Consider the following 22,478-nt stretch of genomic DNA (forward strand, 5'->3'; position numbering starts at 1 on the left):
TCTCTCTCTCTCTCTCACACACACACACACACAAACACACACACACACATTTTCTCTCTGTATCTATCTTTTCATTAGGGGCTATAAGGATTGAAATGGATACTTACAGCACTTTTCAAACTTTATCACGCTCCTGTTTGGTACATTTTCACATTTGGGGGAGGTGTCTGAGGATTGAATTTCAGGAAACCCCTATTAAAAGCCTGAGCCAGTGTTTCTCGATCTTAGCAGATTTCAGATGTGTTAACTTCACCTCCCAGAAATGGGGTATTGCCACAGACAACGAATGCAAAACAGGCTGTCTGAAAGAGGTTGACATAAATGGTTATATAATAGGTGCACATGGAACAATAATCCAAAAACAGTCCCAAGTCCTGAGATCCAGGTCAGGGTTCCTAGCCAGTCCAAATGTCAGCATCTCACAAATAGCATTCACACAAATGTCACACAAGAGCTGGAGATCTGATCTTCTTTCCAGCAAAAGGAACATGGCTCAGGAACAAAGGGAATTATTAAATCAGGCCTCGGTCAGCAGCCTTTAATCAAGAGATTTACAGGTAGTCCTCGATTTACAACCAACATTGAACTCAAAATTTCCATCGCTCCCACAGGATCCACACAATTTTACAACCCTTTTAAGCGAATCACTGTATTAAGGGAATCATAAGGCCATTAAGTGAATCCGGCTTGCTAAGTGAGAAATGTGTTGAGTGAGTCTGCCCCATTTTACAACCTTGGTTGCCACAGTTGTTAAGCGAATCACTGCATTTGTATTTGGCATTTGTATTCAGGAAACATCCTGGGTCTTGCTGTGCTGTAATCTGTGCTGTAATCTCTTGGGTCATGGACTGTGTTGCAACATCCTGAGGTTTTGTGGTGTAACACAGCTGTTGCAACACAGCCCATGACCCAACAGATTACAGCACAAGACCCAGGATGTCAACACAATAGAACTCAGAATGACATCACACAGCCCATTACCCAGGTCGTTACAACACAGGAGGCTGATAGACACATAGCCAGTACTTCAGCCACACAGGTTCTTACGAAAAAGCCAACTAATCTGCAAACATCAACTCCATCAACCAATCAAGAAATAACAACACAGCCAACCAGCCCGCTTACAACAGAGCTAGCACCTCCCCACCAGTCTTTATAGAGAGATAGCAGTTCCGATCACGCTTTGCTCCCACAAGCACGAAGCCGAAAGCACCAGCCTGAAGATGGCGAGTGGGTCCTATATATATATTTGGCATTTGTTTTCAGGAATTTTATATATATATATTTTTAATGCTGCATTCATCATATTCAGTTGGCAGCCCAGCTGTCGTGGCTTGACAAGTTGTATTCCTGGGGTGAAGACCTCTTTAAAAACATGTTGTTGTGGCTTTTGATCCAGCTGGTAGTGGAGACAGAATCAAAACCAACCCAGGCCTTCCTTGCAGACTTCCCAAAATCTTGGAAACATCCCAGAGGCATCAGAGGGGAGGGGGTCAAATCCGTAAGACAACAGATGCAGCATCAGTCTTGAAGCTTCACATCTCCCGTAAACCTTAGTTTAATTCTGGTTTATTTACCAGGGTGGGCAGGCTGAAAAATTCAGTGTCACTCTTGATGTTCTCATTCATTTGAGATGCCTTCAGGGCCCCACGTTTCTTAATTTCTAACATAAATTGTGCCACTTGCTGAATAAAATGTCTGTTTGGACAGGAAGTGCAATTATTTTCAGTAGTCCTTGACTTATAATGACAATTGAAGCTTAAATTTTTTTTTATGCTAAACCAAACAGTTGTTAAATGAATTTTGCCCCTGATGAGGAGTCAGGCTTAAAAACACAAAAATAAATAGAAATAGAAATATATATAATAGAAATATATAAAAATAGTAGAAATAAATAGAAATATATAGTAGTAATAGAAATATAGAAATAATATGTAGAAATATATAAAAATAATAGAAATATATAAAATAATGGAAATATATATATATATATTGGAAATAAATAGAAATATATATATAAATAATGGAATTGAATAGAAATATAAGTATATAGTAATATTAGAAATATAGAAATAATACGTAGAAATATATAGAAATAACAAATATATAAATAATGGAAATAAATAGAAATATATAAAAATAATGGAAATAAATAGAAATAGATAGTAATATTAGAAATATAGAAATAATATGTAGAAATATATAAAAACAGAAATATTAAAGTAATGGAAATAAATAGAAATATATATAAGAATAATGGAAATAAATAGAAACCGAAATCGATAGAAATAATGTGTAGAAATAGATGGAAATATATAAAAATACAGATCATCCTCAACTTACAACCACAATTGAGCCCAGAATTTCTGTTGCTATGCGAGACAGTTGCTAAGTGAATTTTGCCCCATTTTACGACTACACATTTGTTCAGTGAATTGCTGTAGTTGTTAAACTAGTGTCACGGTTGTTAAGCAAGAATTGTGAAGTACCTTTTGGCTCATTTTTCCACCTTTCTTGCCATGTTTGTAAGGGAATCACTGCAGTTGTTAAGTTTGTCATATGGTCATTAAGCGAATCAGGTTTCCCCTCTCCCCTTGACTTTGCTCGTCAGAAGGTCTCAAAAGGGGATCACATAACCCCTGGTGGGATTCAATTAAAAATGATAAAATTAGGTACCGGTTCTCCCGAACTGATTATTTTGCCTGGATTAACCTGATGTTGTGGTTAGCCGGGAGCAGGTGTGGACGGCGGAGGAGAGCGAGGACTCAGATGAGGGGCCAGGACCATTAGGGAGTGGACTGCTGTCTTCAGAGATTGTGGGGGCTGGCAGCAGCGATGAGGAGTTTCCCGAGGAGCCTGTGCTAACTGTATGTGAGCACAGGATTGCTCACAGGAAAGAGCAGCTGCAGCAGCACAGGCGACTCGGGAGTAAGGCTGTAAGGTAATGGCCCCTCCTTCAAGAAGATAAAAGCCAGCTGTGAATCGGACGTTCTTTGCAGGAAGCAAAGACGTTTTGAAACTCCAGCCTCGTGGACATTCCAGTATCCTGAGTTTATATTTGAAGATTCTTATTTTGCAAATTATTTCTTGTCTATTATCTTTTGGCAAGTCTCACACAGTTTGGCAAGGTTTGTGCTTATCACAGCTAATTATTTTGTAAAAACATTATAAAGATTCTGTTCCTTTTGAATTGTGTTTGATTTGTTGGAAAAGGGACGTGGGTCAGAACAGCTGAAGAGATAGATGCTCTCTCTCCCTTTTTAATCCATTTCCACCCCACCCCCCCCCAAAGCAGAATCGTCACGAAATGCTGGCTCTGGAACCGCTTCATTCCTTACTCCGGATGAAGTGGAAAAGATTCGCCCGGCACGTCTTCTTCCTCTCCTGCTGCCTGTACTTCATCTACAACCTCATCTTGACGTTGATCTCTTACTACAGGCCTCACACGAAGCAGGTATTCTGGGCAGGTGGATCCCCGGGGGAGCCATCTTTCATAAACTCCCATCTATAGGTAGTCCTAGAATGTACGACCGCAACTGGGAGCAGAATTCCCATGGCTGAGCGAGGTGGGTTGTTGAGTGAGTAGCGCCTGCTTTTATGACCTCTTGCCTGGCCTGGTCGCTGAGTGCATTGCTGCCATTGTTAAGCGAATCTGGTTTCCTCCACTGACTTTGTCGGATGGAAGCTGGCTGGGGAAGCTGCAAAGGGCAAATCATGTAACGCCAGGATGCGGCAAGGATTATAAATAGAGGTAGTCAGAATCAGAATAGAGCTGGAAGGGACTTTGGAGGTCTTCTAGTCCAACTCCCTGCTCAAGCAGTGGCCGGGGACCACTGGTGGTCCGTGAGAAAATTTTGGTGGTCCGCAGAGAAATGTCACCCCCAAAGCAATTAATCCAGGCTGCGCGGGAACACGAGGCTGCGCCGCCCACATGGCCCGCGGGAACACAAGGCTTGCGTTGCTTGTATTAGGAACAACACGGGGGTAGTGAGGGGAGGAGGGAAAGGGAGGAATGGGGGGACTTGCGCCACACGCCTGGCCTGGCTACCAGGTTGCTTCTCTCCGCTTCTTTCTTTCTTCTTCTGCTTTTGGCTGCACGCAAGGAAAGCAGCCAAAGTCTTTCTTTCTCTCCCCCAAACTCCGCCAGAAATGAGTCTTTGGGACCCTGCAAGGCCTCCTGCTCCAAGAGGCTCATTTCTGGCAGAGTTTGGGGTGGGAGAAAGAAAGACTTCTGCGGCTTCTGCTGCTTTCCTTGCATGAAGCCAAAAGTCTCTCCCTCCCTCTCTCTCTCTCCCCCTGAGAACGGAGCTGGAGACAGTATCCTGCGATCCCAAATAAAGAAGGATCAATCGGTAGGAAAACGGAGTGGGGAATTTTCCTGCAGACTTTTTGGGGGGATTTTCCCAGGGTCTCTGGTCTGCAGGATTTTAAATTATAAGTTTGGTGTTCCCTGAGGTCCAAAAGGTGCCCTATACCATTTCAGACAAGCAATTGTCCAGTCTCTTCTTAAAAACCTCCAGTGATGAAGCACCCACAACTTCTGGTGGCGAGCTGTCCCGCTGATTAATTGTTCTCGCTGTTAGGAAGTCACACAGAATGAATGTTTGTAAAGCGAGGACTGCCTCTAATTCTGATTTTTTTTTCTGATTTTCTTTTTCGTCCCTAGCCTCCCCCATACCCTCTGGCGCTGATAGGAGAACTGAATTGGCTGCAGTTGGCGGGACAAGCCATGGTTATTTTGGGAGCCGTGTTTATTGCTATTAAAGAGGTAAGCACTGATCGGAATATTCCTCATGAATGAAAGTGAATCTACACGTCCCAGGATAAAAGTTGCAGGATCCAATCTGGGCTCGGTCACCGAGAGGAAAGATTTTGTCTTCTGAATTTTCAGATACCTGCTTGGAATTTCACCTTCAGGGAAAATTTCTCTCTAACAGAGGATTTAATATTCTTATTGGGGATCTTACGTGAAATTTATAGTGAAGAGAATGTATGTGTCAGGATTCCGGCAGTTGCCCCAATTAAATCATGAGTCTCAAGTGTAACTTGCAAAACTTCAAAAGGATTTATTGGGAGTTAACGTGTCCGGCACTGCCTGGGTGTAGCCGACTCTGAGACACATCATTCATTGTCACCCTTGACCCTGGTTTTCCCCCCACCCCCTGGGTGTATCATCATTCATATTCTCCAATGGGACAAATCCATAGCCAAGAGTCATCAGTCGCGCTATCCAGTTAGATATTTCCGTGCAGAAACTTCAGTCACCTGGTTACTATCTTTGAAAAACCATTTATGGAATTCACTTTCGATTTCCAAGCTGCCGCACTGCTCTTTCAAACCCCTCTCCTCCCCTCTCCCTTTCTGTTGGCAACTCTAAAAAGACCATAGAAATATTTTATGAGTTGACAGTATATTTGATTATTCGTGTATTAACTGCAGCTAGAATTCTATTTGCACAAAATTGGAAAAGCGAAGAGATTCCTACGGAAGAGAATGTGATCAGGATAATATTAGTAGAATGTGCAGAAATGAATAAGTTAACACTTGCAATTAAAGAGAAGGAACAAACTGAGTATTGTATGATATGGGAATCATTCCATCGGTGGTTAGAGAATAAGTTTGAAAGTTAGAAACAAAAGAAGATGAGTGAAATATAGAAAATATGTTCATAGAAATAAATACGCTAAGATGAGGATTTTATAATAATGAGATATATTATGTATATCAGTAATAAGCAGGGGGTGAGATTCTACCTGGTCAGACTGGTTCTGTAGAACCAGTTTTTATGATTCTGCGCAGTTTGGGAGACCGGCAAATTGTGCCACTGGCTGGTCCCTCCCTGGCCCTACGACTCTTTACCTGGCATGCGCACCATCAAACTTGCCTGCATTTGGTAAATTGCTATTTTTCCTTTTTTTTTTCCCGACTATCAGCTGTTCTGACGATCAGCTGTGCTGGGATATTTAGATTAGCTAGAAAGCAGGAAATGGTTGGATTTCTTGCTTTCTAGCTAATCTAAAAGCAGAGCTGAACCTTCCTTAGGACTGAAGCTTCTATTTTTCAGTGCAGACTCAGGTAGCAGATGGCAGAAAGGTAGGTCTCTGAGTGAATCTGTGATTCTGTGAGCCACCCAATCTGCCTGCCTGCTTCGCCTGATTTTGGGTAAAAGTTGCTCTTTTTTTTAATAAAAAAAATCAATATTTACATACATGGTGTGTTGTGAGTTAATTTTGTGAGTTTGCTTGCTAGCAAATTTTATGAGTTTGCTTGCAAGCAAATTTTATGTGACAGACTCAAGTAGCTGATTGCAGAATGGTATATTTCTGAGTGAATCTGTGATTCTGTGAGCAACTCAATCTGCCTGCCTGCTTTGTGTAATTTTGGGTAAGAGTTGCTTTTTTATATTAAAAAAATCAATATTTACATCAATATTTGTAATATTTACATACAAGCCATGCCCGGCCAGTCACATGACCACCAAACCACACCCACAAATTGGGCCACGCCCACAGAACCAGTTGTTAAGAAATATGAATCCCACCCCTGGTAATAAGTTAAGAGTAGAGAATTAATACTAATGTAATAATTATGGCTGGAAACTTCAATTGTTATTGCACAAGATATTTCTACCCAACCAATATACTGTTTAATGGAATGATGGATAGTATTAAAAATAAAATAAAAAATTTAGAAAATAAATCAATCAATCTTTTGTATCCTGTGTGTACTTCCTCCTGCAGAGTGTAGCCATATTCTTGCTACGGCCTTCCGATCTGCAAACGATCCTCTCGGACGCCTGGTTCCATTTTGCCTTGTAAGTAATGCGATGACTTTGCTTTGCTATCCTCACGATTTATGATGGCGACGGGGGGCTCCATTATGGTCATAAGTCAAGGACTACCTGTAGGCACGCTCTTTTAAGGATATTTCATTTGCCTCCAACCCCAAAAACCAACCTAGGTTTGCAAGATTACAGAAATCTTCCTTTTAAACCAGTGTTGTTGTTTTTTTCAATCTCAGGACAGTTTAAGACGGGTGGACTTCAACTCCCAGAATTCCCCAGCCAGCCAAACTGGCAGAGATTGAAAAATAACACTGTTTTACACAGACTTGCATCTTGGGGAAACATTCCTCCTGCCTAAATAACTGTTAAATTTAATCAAATCAGAGTTTCTTCCAGATTTGGTCACTAATCCATCAATGTTCCTTGTGTTCAGAAGCCCCTAGATTTAATCAGCTATTAGGGAAATGCATTGCCCTGTCAGTTTTATTTAGCGGCGATAGATTCTCTAATTCATGGATCTTTAAAAGGAATAATTGTTTAACCACCCTTATCTTACTATTTAAAGCAGTTTTTTTTAAAAAAACTGGGAATCACTATTAGTATTTTATGTTTTTCTATATCCTTTTTATATTCTTTTACTGTATTGTTTACCATTTGTATCTTTTCTTGCTTCTGTTATTGATTTTAATTGGGTTAACAGGATATTTTTACAGTTCAATAGAGAGGTCTTGAACTATCTATCATCTATCTATATCTACCTCTTTATCTTTATATCTCTCTATCTCAGTCTATCTATCCTCTATATCTCTCTCCTTATCTATCTCTCTATCTGTCTGTCTATCTATCTATCTATCTATCTATCTATCTATCATCTATATCTTTATCTTTCTATCATCACTATCATCTATATCTTTTTCTCTTTATCTATCTATCTATTTATCTATCTATCTATCTATCTATCTATCTATCTATCTACCTACCTACCTACCTACCTACCTACCACCTATAATCTCTATATATATATACATTACTCCTTCTCTCTCTCTCTCCTTCTCTATCTTTCTCTCTGTCCATCTCTCTATCTCTATCATCCATCGTCTATCTATCTCTCCTTCTCCTTCTCCTCTCTCTCTCTTTCTCCCTCTCCCTCCCTCCCTCCCTCTATCTATCTATCTATCTATCTATCTATCTATCTATCTAGAATATATATTCTATCTAACTGATTTTATATCTAGCTAACCATCTACACAATATAATGGAGATGTTAATATTAAGTAATTAAGATCAAAACTATTACCATACAGTCGGTACTTTGGTGTCAGTGTCAGTGCTTCTTTTCTTAATGTTATATTTAACTTTGGATGAAAACCTCAAATAATTTTATGCTTGTAGTATTGACCCCCTAAACTGTGATTGATACTGATAAAACGTTGTCTTTTCTTTCTCTAAATATTAACAGTGGAAGCCACCTAAATGATAGGAGTTAATCATCTTTAACCGTATCACATAGATACCACTGTGTTGAAACATTTAATATGATATTGAATGTTTACAGCAATCTAATTAGAAGGAAGAATAGAAATTAAAACTTGAGTGTTTCTGTGATCCTTCCCAGTTTCATTCAAGCGGTGCTGGTGATCGTCTCGGTCTTCCTCTACGTTTTCTCCTACAAAGGGCACCTGCCTTGTCTCGTCCTGGCCATGTCCTTAGGCTGGGCCAACATGCTGTATTTCACTCGGGGGTTGCAATCCATGGGCATCTACAGTGTCATGATTCAACAGGTAAGGAAGGCAGCCTTGGCAAGCCCTGGTTTGGGTCTCTCAGGCCAGGCCCAGCAATTCAGATCTCTTTAAGAGGGAGGCTGCGCATAGCCAATTCTTCTACAGTCAAGTCAGTCTGTCTGTCTCTGTCTGTCTATCTATCCATTTATCAGCTATCTATCTATCTATCTATCTATCTATCTATCTATCTATCTATCTATCTATCTATCTATCTATCCATTTATCATTTATCCATTTATCATTTATCCATTTATCATCTATCTATCTATCTATCTATCTATCTATCTATCTATCTATCATTTATCCATTTATCCATTTATCATTTATCATTTATCCATTTATCATCTATCTATTTTTCTATCTATTTATCATTTATCCATTTATTATCTATCTATCTATCTATCTATCTGTATCATCTGTCTGTCTGTCTGTCTGTCTATCTATCGTATCATCTATCTATCTATCTATCTATCTATCTATCTATCTATCTATCTATCTATCTATCTATCTATCTATCTATCATATCATCTATCGTATCATCTATCTATCTATCTATCTATCTATCTATCTATCTATCTATCTTTATTGTATCATCTATCTATCTATCTATCTTTATCATTATCTATCTATTTATCATCTATCTATCTTTCTGTCTTTCTATCTATCCATTTATCATTTATCCATTTATCAGCTATCTATCTATCTATCTATCTATCTATCTATCTATCTATCTATGTATCCATTCTTATCTATCTATTCATTTATCCATTTATCATTTATCCATTTATTTATCTATCACCATCTATCTATCTATCTATCTATCTATCTACGTACTTATTCATCATCTATCGAACATCTATCTATCTCTCTATCTCTATCTCTCTCTCTCTATCTATCTATCTATCTATCTATCTATCTATCTATCTATCTATCTATCTATCTATCTTTATCCATTTATCATTTATCATTTATCCATTTATCATCCATCTATCTATTTTTCTATCTATCTATCCATTTATCATTTATCCATTTATCATCTATCTATCTATCTATCGTATCACCTATCTGTCTGTCTCTCTGTCTGTCTGTCTGTCTCTCTATATCTATCGTATCATCTATCTATCTATCTATCTATCTATCTATCTATCTATCTATCTATCTAATCATCTATCTATCTATCTATCTAATCTATCTATCTATCTATCTATCTATCTATCTATCTATCTATCTATCTATCGTATCATCTATCTATCGTATCATCTGTCTGTCTGTCTATCTATCGTATCATCTATCGTATCATCTATCTATCTATCTATCTTTATTGTATCATCTATCTATCTATCTATCTATCTATCTATATTGTATCATCTATCTATCTATCTATCTATCTATCTATCTATCTATCTATCTATCTATCTTTATCGTATCATCTATCTATCTATCTATCTTTATCGTATCATCTATCTATCTCATCTATCTATCTATCTATCTATCTATCTATCTATCTATCTATCTATCTCACTCATCTATCTATACTATCTATCTATCTATCTATCTATCTATGATTTTATATCTATTAACAATCCACAATATAAGTTAGTCCCCCTGGTGACTGTACCCGATTCTCCAGCCAGCATGCTTGGAGATGAGTGGACTTCAACTCCCAGATTCCCCCAACTTGCCTGCTTGAAGTCGTTCTGACTGGGGAATTGTGGGAGTAGAAGTCCACCCATCTTCAAGTACCCAAGTTGGAGGAGCAGCGCCATTTATTTTCCTGTGCTTTAAATTCACCATTATAATGCTTATTCTTCTGCCCTGTAGGTCATTTTGCACGATGTGATCAAGTTTATCGCCGTCTATCTGGTGTTTTTGTTCGGATTTGGCGTAGGTAAACAGAATTTGATGCTTTATTCCCGGGGGCATCGGTGGATCCGGTGTGTGTGTGTGTGTGTGTGTGTGTGTTCAAAGAAGGCATAACAGTGTTGCCAGCAGTGCCACCCAAGTCCTGCCCCTTTTTGTGCATATCACACATATAAGGCTTGGCTTGCTCTCTTGCCGTCTCCATTTGGCCCTTTTTGACACATTCCCTGTGAATACCTGTAATTGTTTGGAATCAGGTATGCAACTGAAATGCATTGGGGCTCTCTGAGCTTTGTGGTTGTGTTTACAGATGTTTCATTACCTGACTAAGTAACAGCATAAGTGCTGGAAGGCATTTATGAGGAGGAGGAGGAGGAGGAGGAGGAAGAGGAGGAGGAGGAGGAAGCAGATTGTGGGCTCCTTGATGCTCTCTAAGTTTGGTTGTTTTCTTGCAGACGTTTCATGACCCAACTAGGCATCATCATCAATGCTAGAAGGGGCGGAGGAGGAGGAGGAGGAGGAGGAGGAAGCAGATTGTGGGCTCCTTGGTGCTCTTTAAGTTTGGTTGTTTTCTTCCAGACGTTTCATGACCCAACTAGGCATCATCATCAATGCCAGAAGGGAGTGGGGTTGGAGGAGGAGGAGGAGGAGGAGGAGGAGGAGGAGGAGGAGGAGGAGGAGGAGGAGGAGGAGGAGGAAGATGATTGTGGGCTCCTTGGTGCTCTCTAAGTTTGGTTGTTTTCTTGCAGACGTTTCATGACCCAACTAGTCAATGTCATCAGTGCTAGAAGGGAGAGGGGTTTTGCGGGGAGGAGGAGGGGAGGAGGAGGGGAAGAATTGTGGGGTCCTTGGTGTTCACTGAGTTTGGTTGTTTTCTTGCAGACATTTCGTGACCCAAGTAGGTAACATCATCAGTGCTAGAAGAGAGAAGGATTTGTGGAGGAGAAGAAGGAGAGGAGGAGGAGGTTATCTGCTTACCTGGAGGGTAAATGCTGCCAAGAGTTTTGGTGTTTTAAGTAAACAATAATGATGCTTATTGTAAACCCCAATCAAAGAACTGCCGTCTTAGACAAATAAACTAACAGAAAATAGCAGCCTAATCGAGGAACAATCAAGAACACACCCACCCACACGTACAGGGCAAACCACTTGCATATAACCAGGCAGCAAACCCCACTCCCTTCTGCTACTGATGATGTTCCCTAGTTGGGTCTTGAAACGTCTGCAAGAAAAATCACCAAGCTCAGAGAGCATCCAAGACTCCACAATCCTCTTCCTCCTCCTCCTCCTCCTGTTCCTCTTCCACAAACCCCACTCCCTTCTGCTACTGATGATATTCCCTAGTTGGGTCTGGAAATGTCTGCAAGGAAGACAATCAAACTCACAGACCCCACAGTTCCATCCCTGAGCTACAAATATTCTCTTCTAAAAATTCAAAACATAAACCCCCCAAATTCAGGGGTGGAATTCAAAAATCCCAGCCACCGGGCAGCGAACCGGTTGCTGGGTGGGCCTGGCCTACTGGAATTTCCTGTTTCCGGCTTCCGATGGGCCTCTGGGAGGGCGAAAACAGGCCAGTTTTCCCCCTCCCGGAGCCTCTGCAAGGAACCTGCACCTATCTCCATCAAAAATGGGCCATGTGGGGACTACTGGGAGGAGCGGAGAGGGTTGGCCGGGGCCAGCCGGTCGATTGAAATACCGGTTCGGCACACTGTTGTGGTTCACCGGCAGCAGGTGCGGACAGAGAGCGAGGACTCGGATGAAGGGCCTGCGTGTGATGCAGGGATGGGGCCAGGACCATCAGGGAGTGGAGTGCTTCCCTTGGAGATTGTGGAGGCTGGCAGCAGTGAGGAAGAGGCCCCCGAGGAGCCTGTGCCCAGGGTGTATGCGCGGAGGGCTTCTTGAAGGAAAGAACATTTGCAGCAGCACGGGCGACTCGGGAGTAAGGCTGCAAGGTAACGGCCCCTCCTTTAAGGGATAAAAGCCAGCTGAGAAACCGCAGTCCTTTGCAGGAAGCAAAGAAGGTTTTGCACTCAAGCCCGGTGGGCGTTCAGACTATCTTAGTTTGTGTTTGGAGACTCTTTGTGTTTGAAATATTTCTTGGCAACTTTACCTAGTGTTTTGGCAGCCTTGCACAACCTTAGCAAGGCTCGTTGTTATCAGAGACAATGAGTTTGAAACAGCCTTTTAACCGGGAAGGAATTAGTAAAGAATCATTAAAAGTTACCTCCGTTTGATGTTTGTTTCTTTGGAAGAAGTTTTGGGTCAGAACACACACCAGCTGTAATTTTAACATCCAGTTCGCCCGAACCGGTCTGAACCGGTTAGAATCCCACCTCTGCCCAAATTGCACAATTCATGTTTTTGACTCCTTCCTGCGGACACCCCATTTCGGACTCTAATAACCCCTTTGGGGGAGCGTTGAATCTTCAGGAAGATGTTGTAACCTCAAAGTTTTGGGTTTTTTTAAAAATCTCTAATCCTCTCCTCCTTCCCGTTCTCCAAAGCTCTTGCAGCCTTGGTGGACTCTTGCCCCGAAGACAGCAAATGCAATGAGTACAGCGTCTTGGGAAGCATCGAGGTCGACTTATTCATGCTGACCTTGGGCCTCGGCGAGCTGGACGTCCCGAAAAACGCCAAGTACCCCATCCTGTTCCTCCTCCTCCTCATCTCCTTCGTGATCCTGACCTTCGTCTTGCTCCTCAACATGCTCATCGCCTTGATGGGAGAAACGGTGGAAGACATCTCCAAAGAGAGCGAGCACATCTGGAGGCTGCAGGTTGGGCCCCCCGGGGATGGAGTGTGTTCCTTTGAGGGAAACGGGATTGAATCCAGGTGTCTAGGGAGATCCCCAAGTCATCTGTCAACTCATAAAACATTTTTGTTAGGGATACACCCTAGCAGAATCTGCACAGCAGTCAGGCAGGCAGGCAAAATATATGTGAGATAAACGTTTTTGTAGCTTACACTCAGTAAAACAGATACACCGTGCTAATTAAATAGTTTATTCCAGTTAGAGTTATAGCATAGTCAAAACAGTCCATATATCATTCACTAATTCAGTCCATCCGGGAATTATTCAGTTGCAAATTCCAGTGTCGAAAAAGAGAGGTCAGTAAACTTACAAATATCAGTCCAGGAATATATCTCCTCGCAGTAGAGATATGAAGAAGTCAAAAACTCCTCTCTTCCTTCAGCAACTCAGCAGTAGGGGAAACACGCAGTTAACAAACCATCAATCCATGCAATCCAGTAATTGTCAGCAATCAATCAGGTTCTCTTGCTCTCTCTTATGGTGGTTTCACACTACACTCAAAATTACATGCTTTGCAGTTTTAAAGTGACACACACTTAAACTTACAATCATAGTTTATATATATTATTTTACCCAAACTACGTTAGGTAACCTAACAATTTTTATACACGTTTTATAGTTGACAACAGAAAGAGGAGGGCGGAGTTTCAAAGAGTGGGCGGCAGTGTGGAATCGAAAGCACATTCCATTCATATTTTCTTCAAAGACTGATTAGATGATTTGAAGCATCCGCCGCTCAAAAATCTAATTGGAGAGCATGATTGATGACTCTTGTCTATGGACGTTTTTCGTTGGATGATACACCCAGAGGGGTGGGGGTGGGGGGAGCAGAATCAAGGGTGACAGTGAATTACGTATCTCAGAGTTGGCTACGCCCAGGTTAGTGACAGACGTAGACTGTTAGCTTCTAATAAATCCTTTTTAGTTTTGGGAGTGTGGCTCAAGGCTCATGATTTAATTGGAGTAACTGCCGGAACCCTGACATCCTCCAGGTCAGGGTTCTCCCAAAGTGTTCCCAGGGTTGCTATTTTTTCCAAGAGGCTGATTGTTCTTTGAAGACATTTTGCTTCTCATCCAAGGAGCTTCTTCAGTTCTGACCGAATGGTGGAAGACGGCAGGATTTCTAACTCCTTGCAGACATCCTGGTCATTTGTATCCTTTATGGAGAGTCGTTGAGGCCACTTGGGGGTTTATCTGTATTCTCGGGGTCACCTGAGTAGTGCAAATGGGTGTGCAGCCTTCTTGGAACTGCTGAAAGGACGGGGTTGTAAACAGGAGGTAGAGGGTGTCGTATCCCACGCACCCTTCCTCATTGCGAGAGGGATGTTCAATTTTCAATCAATCAGAACAGAGCTGGAAGGAACCTTGGAGGTCTTCTAGTCCAACCCCCTGCTCAATCAAGAAACCCTAGACCAGGGGTCTCAAACACAGTTTACCTGGGGGCCGCTGGAGGCAGAGAGTCTGGGTGAGGCTGGGCCGCATAAGGGATTCCACAAAAAATGTATGAAGCAACGCATGGAGAACGTCTCGACGTGTGACGTCATTTCCGCTTCTACTTGTCACAACAGCGCGGCGGATGACAAACAGCCCGGCAGCAGTCGCCTTTCTCTGCATTGGATCGTGGCATTCGTTGATGGTAGAAAGTACCGAAATGGCGACCGCAAAAAAATGGCGACTACTACCGGACTGTTCGTCATCCGCCACACTGTTGTTACAAGTGTAGTGTGCCTGAAGTCGGTGTAGCTTAGCCTAGCACCGAATGTCAACCACGACGAGGAACGGTGGGCGGGACTTCCTTCAGAGGTCCGTTCCCCCTGCGGGCCGCATTAATATTATACTTTCATATCATGATGGGGGCCACAGGGTATCGGCCTGCAGGCCGCAATTGGCCCGCGGGCCGCGAGAATGAGACCTCTACCCTAGACCATTCCAGACAAGCAGCTGTCCAGTGTCTTCTTAAGATTGGACAGCTCCAGTATTGCAGCCGTCCAATCTCTTAGACACCTGCAGTGATGTAGTGCCCACAACCTCTGGTGGCAAGCGGTTCCACTGGTTAATTGTCCTCACTGTCAGGAAGTTTCTCCTTCATTCTAAGTTGCTTCTCTCCTTGATCAGTTTCCATCCATGGTTTCTTGTCCTGCCTTCTGGTGCTTTGGAGAATAGCTTGACTCCTTCCTCCTCTCTGGGGCAGCCCCTCAAATAGTGGAATCTCAATGTGGATGGCCTCGTTGACCCCTCTTTCTTATCTATCTCCTGTTTACAACACCGTTCTTTCAGCAGCCCCAAGAAGTTTCCACACCCATTTGTACTACAGCTAGTCCTTCACTTACAACAGTTCATTTAATGATTTATTGAACATTCAAAGTTGCAATGACACTGGGGAAAAATTATTTGGGACATTTTTCCAAAGAATAGAATGGAGTGTAGTGGAATGGAGTTCAGTTCAGTTGAATTGGATTCTTTATTGGCCGAGTATGATTGGAAAGGAATTTGTCTTTGGTGCAAATGCTCTTAGTGTACATAAAAAGAAAAGAGACATTCGTCAAGAGTCAAGAATCATCACGTACAACACTTAATGATAGTCATAAGGCAGAATAGAATAGAATAGAACAGAACAGAACAGAACAGAACAGAACAGAACAGAACAGAATAGAATAGAATAGAATAGAATAGAATAGAATAGAATAGAATAGAATAGAAGGATATAGGAATAGAATTTAAATAGAATGGGATGGAACGGGATAGAGAGTAGAATAGAATACAAATTAGAATAGACTAGAATTAGGATAGAATAGAAGGGAAGGGAAGGGACGGAATGGAATGGAACAGAACAGAACTTTATAGAAGGATATAGGAATAGAATTTAAATAGAATGGGATGGAACAGGATAGAGAATAGAATAGAATAGAATAGAATAGAATAGAATAGAATAGAATAGAATAGAATAGAATGATATAGGAATAGAGTTTAAATAGAATGGGATGGAACGAGATAGAGAATAGAATAGAATAGAATAGAATAGAATAGAATAGAATAGAATAGAATAGAATAGAATAGAATAGAATAGAATAGAAGGATATAGGAATAGAATTTAAATAGAATGGGATGGAACAGGATAATAGAATAGAATAGAATAGAATAGAATAGAATAGAATAGAATAGAATAGAATAGAAGGATATAGGAATAGAATTTAAATAGAATGAGATGGAACGTGATAGAGAGTAGAATAGAATACAAATTAGAATAGAATAGAATTAGAATAGAATAGAATAAAATAGATGGAAGGGAAGGGAAGGAACGGAACAGAACGGAATTCTTTATTAGCCAAGGGTGATTGGGCACACAAGGAATTTGTCTTGGTGCATATGCTCTCAGTACATGAAGAAGGGCCTTTGTAGCATTCCCATGATCATGTGTTCTAAATTCAGATGCTTGCCAATTGACTCATACTTATGACCATTGCTGGGATCCCCTTTTTCGACCTTTGGACAAGCAAAATCAATGGAGAAACTAGATTCACTTAACGACCCTGTTACTAACTTATCAGCTGAGGTGATTCACCGAACCCCTGTGGCCAGAAAGTTCACAAAAATGGGGCAAAGCTGGCTCAACAAATGTCTCACTTAACGACAGACCATTTGGGCTGCATTGTGGTCGTAAGTCGAGGACTACCTGTATTCAGGGTTCCCTGAGGGCACCAGGAAATCTCCCAGTGGCCTCAATGGCTCTCAGAGAGAGTGCTAACGACCAGATGACTGCAAGGAATATAAATCCTTCCATTCTCCACCATTCAGCCTGTTCTGACCCAGGCTTCGTCAAACGTACTGAAACGCAGGCTTGTTTGAAAAGTAAAACCTATTTTAATGCAACGCTGGGGGTTACTTTCCTTTTTCAGCCAGAACTAATCTTAAAACAGTTCCCCAAGATAAGCCCACACTTGTCAGTGCTGCCAAAAACAGAAGTCTCCAAAGTAATTATAACAGAACCCACCCAAAGTATCAGAAAAAAAAAAACACGACCCGAGGACAGGGCTTTAAGAAGGACTCGGAATCTAATTGAACTGCTTTGCTTCCTGCAAAGCTCTTCGTCATTGAGGTCTGACTTTTATCCCTGATGGGAAAGGCAATCACCTCCCAGCCTTACTCCCGAGTTGCCCTTTCTGCTTCAACTGCTCTCGCCTTCTAGCAGCTCTGCGCATACGCGCACTGGGAACAGGCTCCCTCTGTCCCTTTGCCTCGCTGCTGACAGGCTCCAAAGGCTCTGAAAGCAGCGCCCGGCTCCCAGATGGTCCTGGCCCCATCCCTGCATCGGATGCAGGACCCACATCGGAGTCCTTCCCAGACTCCCTGACTGGTTCCCTTCCGTCCTCATTGTCCGATTCTGCTGCCGGCTACACCGGCTGCCGGCGAGCCACAATACGAAAACAGAAAACTCCAGTTGCCTGTTGCAATCGAACCTTTGGGGGCGACTTGAATTCAGAGCAGATTCTATTTCTTTTTCGTCGCCTCCCTTCACCAGCGGATGGAAAAAAACATTCAGGGATCTCTTTTGAACCTCTCCTTTGTCATAAGAAAATTCCAATAAAGAAACAAAGTACAGCAGCACAAACAATAATTCTTACTTTAAGATGATGGATTCCAATAAGGCTATATTTTCGTTTCCCAAACCTTCTTGGTTATCCCTCTTTCCTCCAGAGAGCCAGGACGATTGTGGAGATCGAAAAACTCCTGCCCAAGTTCCTGAGGAGGAAATTTGAACTCGGGGAATGGTGCAAAGTGGCCGACAACGACACCCGGTTGTGTTTAAGGTGAGCGATGGGGCAGACGGGAGGGATTTTGCTCTGCGGGGACGAAGAGGGGAAAATGGAATTGCAGATGAATTGATGAATACCGAGGTACAGAAAGTGTTTCTGTAATAATGAGGGTGAGATGTAAGGATGAATTACTTGTAGAAGAGAATAATTGTAGCTAAGAGTTGGACTTTAGGGTCCTTGGTGTTCTCTGAGCTTGGTGGTTTTCTTGTAGACGTTTCATGACCCAACTAGGTGACATTATCAGTGCTCGAGGGAGGGAAGTTTGCAGAGAGGAGGAGGAAGGAAGGAAGGAAGGAAGGAAGGAAGGAAGGAAGGAAGGAAGGAAGGAAGGAAGGAAGGAAGGAAGGAAGGAAGGAAGGACGGACTGTAGGGTCCTTGGTGTTCTCTGAGCTTGGTGGTTTTTTGTAGACGTTTTCATGACCCAACTAGGTAACATCATCAGTGCTTGGAGGGAGGGAAGTTTGCAGAGAGGAGGAGGAGGAGGAAGGAAGGAAGGAAGGAAGGAAGGAAGGAAGGAAGGAAGGAAGGAAGGAAGGAAGGAAGGAAGGACGGATTGTAGGGTCCTTGGTGCTCTCTTGGTTGTTTACTTGCAGACTTTTCATGACCAAACTAGGTAACATCATCAGTGCTAGTAGGGAGTAGGGTTTTTGGAAGAGGAACAGGAGGAGGAGGAAGGAGGAGGAGGAAGAGGAGGAGGAGAAGGAGAACTGTGGGGTCCTTGATGTTCTCTGAGTTTTGTTGTATTTTTGCAGATATTTCATTACCCAGCCAGGCAACATCATCAGAGCTAGAAGGGAGTGGGGTTTGTGGAAGGGGAACAGGAGGAGGAGGAAGAGAAGGAGGAGGAGGAGGCTAGAAAGGAGGGAGGGAGGAGGAGGAGGAGGACGGTGGGGTCCTTGGTGCACTCTGAGCTTGGTGGTTTTCTTGTAGACATTTCATGACCCAACTAGGTAACAGCATCAGTGCTAGAAGAGAGAGGGTTTGTGAAGGGGTTCTGTTTAGTTATCATGGGGGGGGGGGGGGAGGTACGCTGTCAGTGCTTCTGAGCTTGGTGTTTTCTTAGGTGGGGGGGGGGGGGGAGGGGGGTTTATCTTCCTTGAATGGGCTGTTGTTTAATTGTTTATCTGGATTGGCAGTTCCTTGATTGGAGTATTGTTTACTTCTTCATTGTTACTCTAGTTAGTATTAATCGCGGCATTAATCTCTGGGTATGGATTGCTGGCAAGAAGGTGTTTTGGTCTTTTTGCTTCTTGTTAGCTTTTTGATTGCCTCTTTTGCTTTCTCCATTGTTTAAAATTAATTTATATGCTCTGTATCTAGAATCAACGAAGTCAAATGGACGGAGTGGAAAACCCACGTGGCCTTTATCAATGAGGATCCAGGAACAACAGGTAACTGAACACCACTACCCTAAAAACATTTGCTGATAATAGAGGTCCATATGTCGGTTACAATTTAATAATCGATTCCAGGTAATAGAAATACCTACGGGTGGACAACTTTTATCTCCATCTCTCTATCTACCATATCTAACGTATCTCTCTCTCTCTCTCCCCCCCTCTCTCTATCTCTATGTTTCTATCATCTCTCTCTCATCTCTCCTTCTTCTCTGTGTCTTTCTATATGTCAATCTCTATCTATCTATCTATCTATCTATCTATCTATCTATCTATCTAAATTATGTATCTATCAGATCTCTCTCTCTCTTATCTTTGCTTCCCCTTCTCTATGTCTTTGTATATGTCAATTTCTTTCTTTCTTTCTTTCTTTCTTTCTTTCTTTCTTTCTTTCTTTCTTTCTTTCTTTCTTTCTTTCTTTCTTTCTTTCATCTACCGACTCTATCTATTCATGTATCATTCTCTCTTATCTCTCCTTCCCCTTTTCTGTCTTTCTATATGTCAATCTCTTTCTATCTATCTATCTATCTATCTATCTATCTATCTATCTCTCTATCATCTATCTATCATCTATCTGTCTGTCTGTCTGTCTATCTATCTATCGTATCTATCTAATTATCTCTCTTATCTCTCCTTCCCCTTTTCTATGTCTTTCTGCATGTCAATCTTTATATCTGTCTGTCTGTCATCTATCTATATCATTTGTCTATTTATCTATCTCTCTCTCTAATTTATTTATTATTTATCTATCTATTTATTTCTATCTATATCATTTCTCTCTGTCTCTCTTTCTCTCTCTCTCTGTCTCTCATCTATCTATCCAAATTTACGTGAGGAATACATGGGCGGCTAGGGAATTCTGGGAGTTGTAGTCCACGCCCCCTAAAGCCCCTGAGGTAGAGAAGGACTCTTGCTACCTGCCCTCCTCAGAAGCCTAGTCCAATTCCATCCTTTATTCCAAGAGTAAACAGAGTGGGCCTGCTTTTTCCTCTTTTCCTTTCAGAGTGCAGCAGAATGCAAGACACCTCCAGGAATAACAGCAAAACCACTCTGAACGCCTATGAAGAAATTTACGATTTGCCAGAAACTACGGTTTAAGCTGTGCCCTGCAGGGGGAAATTTTAGACTGTGTGAAGCCTTCAAAGGGGCAGGATGCACCCCGGGTTCCCGAGCTCAGCCAGACTAGCATTCAGATGGAAGGGGGGGGGCGGTTTAACCCCATTCTATCGCAAGAGTGTCGACCCAGAGTTGCAAACAGGGAGAATAAGGCTCCTAACCTAGATTGTCTCAACTTGGTGTGAAGACGTTGACTTCTTTCCTTGGCGGACAAGGGAAGGAAAAACATTTCAGTTTTCAAGAGAAACCACAGTACAAAATCAGCCGCCACTGAGCACCTTGGGGGGGGTGATGCTTCCTGGTGGATTGGGACCAGCCCTCCTCTTTGCTCTTTGGCAGGCTAGAGAGTATAGCAAAAGGGGAGGTCAGGATGAGCCCCAAGGCTCTCTCTCTCTCTCTCTCTCTCCTGCGTCTATGGTTACAGTACTCTGCCCGGAGGTGACTTCAAGCCAATTTTGGCTAATCTTGGAAACGAACCAAGATCGATCCTGGTTTGTGCGCAGATGGAAAGAAGAAGCCTTCGGGGGGGGGGAACACCTGGAGGGTGGGAGATGGCAAAAGGTTTTGCAGCACCCGGATTCCTAAGGACACTTCCTGGATAAGTGTGTTCCAGGAGTTTGTGTATTCACCTTGAAAAGAAAGATCACTTTTTTACACGGTAAATTTGGGGAGGTGACATTTGGGGGCATTTTTGTACACTTTGTGTGTGTCTGTGTGTGTGAGGGGGGGAGGAGCGAGAAAAAGAGAAAGGAGAAAGAGGAAAAAAAGAAAAGAAAGTGTATACTGTGTATGTGTGAGAGAGAGAAAGAAAAAGAGAGAGAGAAAGAAAGAGAGAAAGAAAAAGAAAAGAAATTGTACCTTTGTGTGTGAGAGAGACAAAGAAAAAAGAGAGAAAAAGAAAGAGAGAAAGAAAAAAAAAGACAGTGTACCTTTGTGTGTGAGGGAGAGAAAGAAAAAAGAGATAGAAAGAAAGAAAGAAAAAGAAAAGAAAGTGTACCTTTGTGTGTGTGAGAGAGAGAGAGAAAGAAAGAAAGAGAGAAAAAGAAAGAGAGAAAAAAAAAGAAAAGAAATTGTACCTTTGTGTGTGTGAGAGAGAGAGAAAGAAAAAAAGATAAAAAGAAAGAAAGAAAAAGAAAAGTGTACCTTTGTGTGTGTGAGAGAGAGAGAAAGAAAAAAAGAGAGAAAAAGAAAAAGAAAAGAAAGTGTACACTGTGTGTGAGAGAGAAAGAAAGAAAAGCAGAGAAGAGAGAGAGAAAAAGAGATAAAGAGTAAAAGAAAAGAGAAAAAGAGGAAAAAAAGAAAAAGAGAGAAATAAAGAGATGTATGCATCTGCAAAAGATATTCTTGAATTCCAAGTATGTGCAGTATTTATTCAAGTATTTCTTGTTTGTTTTGTAAGTGAAGTTTTGTGAGCGTTGCCAGAGAGCCAATCGCTGCTTTTTGATCTGCACTTTACAGCCAGATGTGCAACTGGGCAAAAATCTCCTTGCGGAAAAGCGAGAGAGACCCCACATGTGGCATTCGTCATTTTTCCAAACCTGATGATTTTATCCAGGGATTTATCAGACCCGGGATTGTGTTTCAAAACATGTATACATATATAATTTATTGCAAATAAGAGAAATAAAGTCAATTGTTTTATAAGCACGACTATCTCCCTAAGTGTGCAATTCTATGACAGCCAAGGCAAGAACTCTGAGGAGAAATTTTCACTCTTACAGAAAGTCCTCAACTTATGACCATAATGAAGCTTGCCCATTGGATTTTGGGATGGACATAAAACGGGTCGTCCATCCAATTTGATGAATTTTTTTTTGCAACGGTTGTTAAAACAAATCGATGGTTCATTATCAGCCAGTTTGACTGAAAACTGGAAGTTTACCTCAGTTTTTGGCAAAAAAAACCCCAAAA

The 22,478-nt window shown here is 41.8% G+C and overlaps 1 protein-coding gene across 1 annotated transcript in view; it reads left to right on the forward strand.

Annotated features, from left to right (window-relative positions):
* TRPV3 (transient receptor potential cation channel subfamily V member 3) overlaps positions 1 to 21,094 on the forward strand; it is a 63,378-nt gene extending 42,284 nt beyond the window's left edge. Inside the window, exons 11-19 of the mRNA XM_087924429.1 lie at positions 3,296 to 3,454; positions 4,667 to 4,768; positions 6,741 to 6,814; positions 8,400 to 8,565; positions 10,387 to 10,453; positions 12,933 to 13,204; positions 17,936 to 18,048; positions 19,375 to 19,445; positions 20,455 to 21,094. Coding sequence (XP_087780555.1) covers positions 3,296 to 3,454; positions 4,667 to 4,768; positions 6,741 to 6,814; positions 8,400 to 8,565; positions 10,387 to 10,453; positions 12,933 to 13,204; positions 17,936 to 18,048; positions 19,375 to 19,445; positions 20,455 to 20,549 — 1,119 coding nt within the window. The 3' untranslated portion in view covers positions 20,550 to 21,094. The remainder of the gene's footprint in view (positions 1 to 3,295; positions 3,455 to 4,666; positions 4,769 to 6,740; positions 6,815 to 8,399; positions 8,566 to 10,386; positions 10,454 to 12,932; positions 13,205 to 17,935; positions 18,049 to 19,374; positions 19,446 to 20,454) is intronic.
* Positions 21,095 to 22,478: the final 1,384 nt, after the last annotated feature.

This window comes from Pseudonaja textilis, chromosome 1 (genome assembly GCF_049901715.1).
Source record: "Pseudonaja textilis isolate UNSWEBS1 chromosome 1, rPseTex1.2, whole genome shotgun sequence".
In the NCBI taxonomy this organism is placed as follows: Eukaryota; Metazoa; Chordata; class Lepidosauria; order Squamata; family Elapidae; genus Pseudonaja; species Pseudonaja textilis.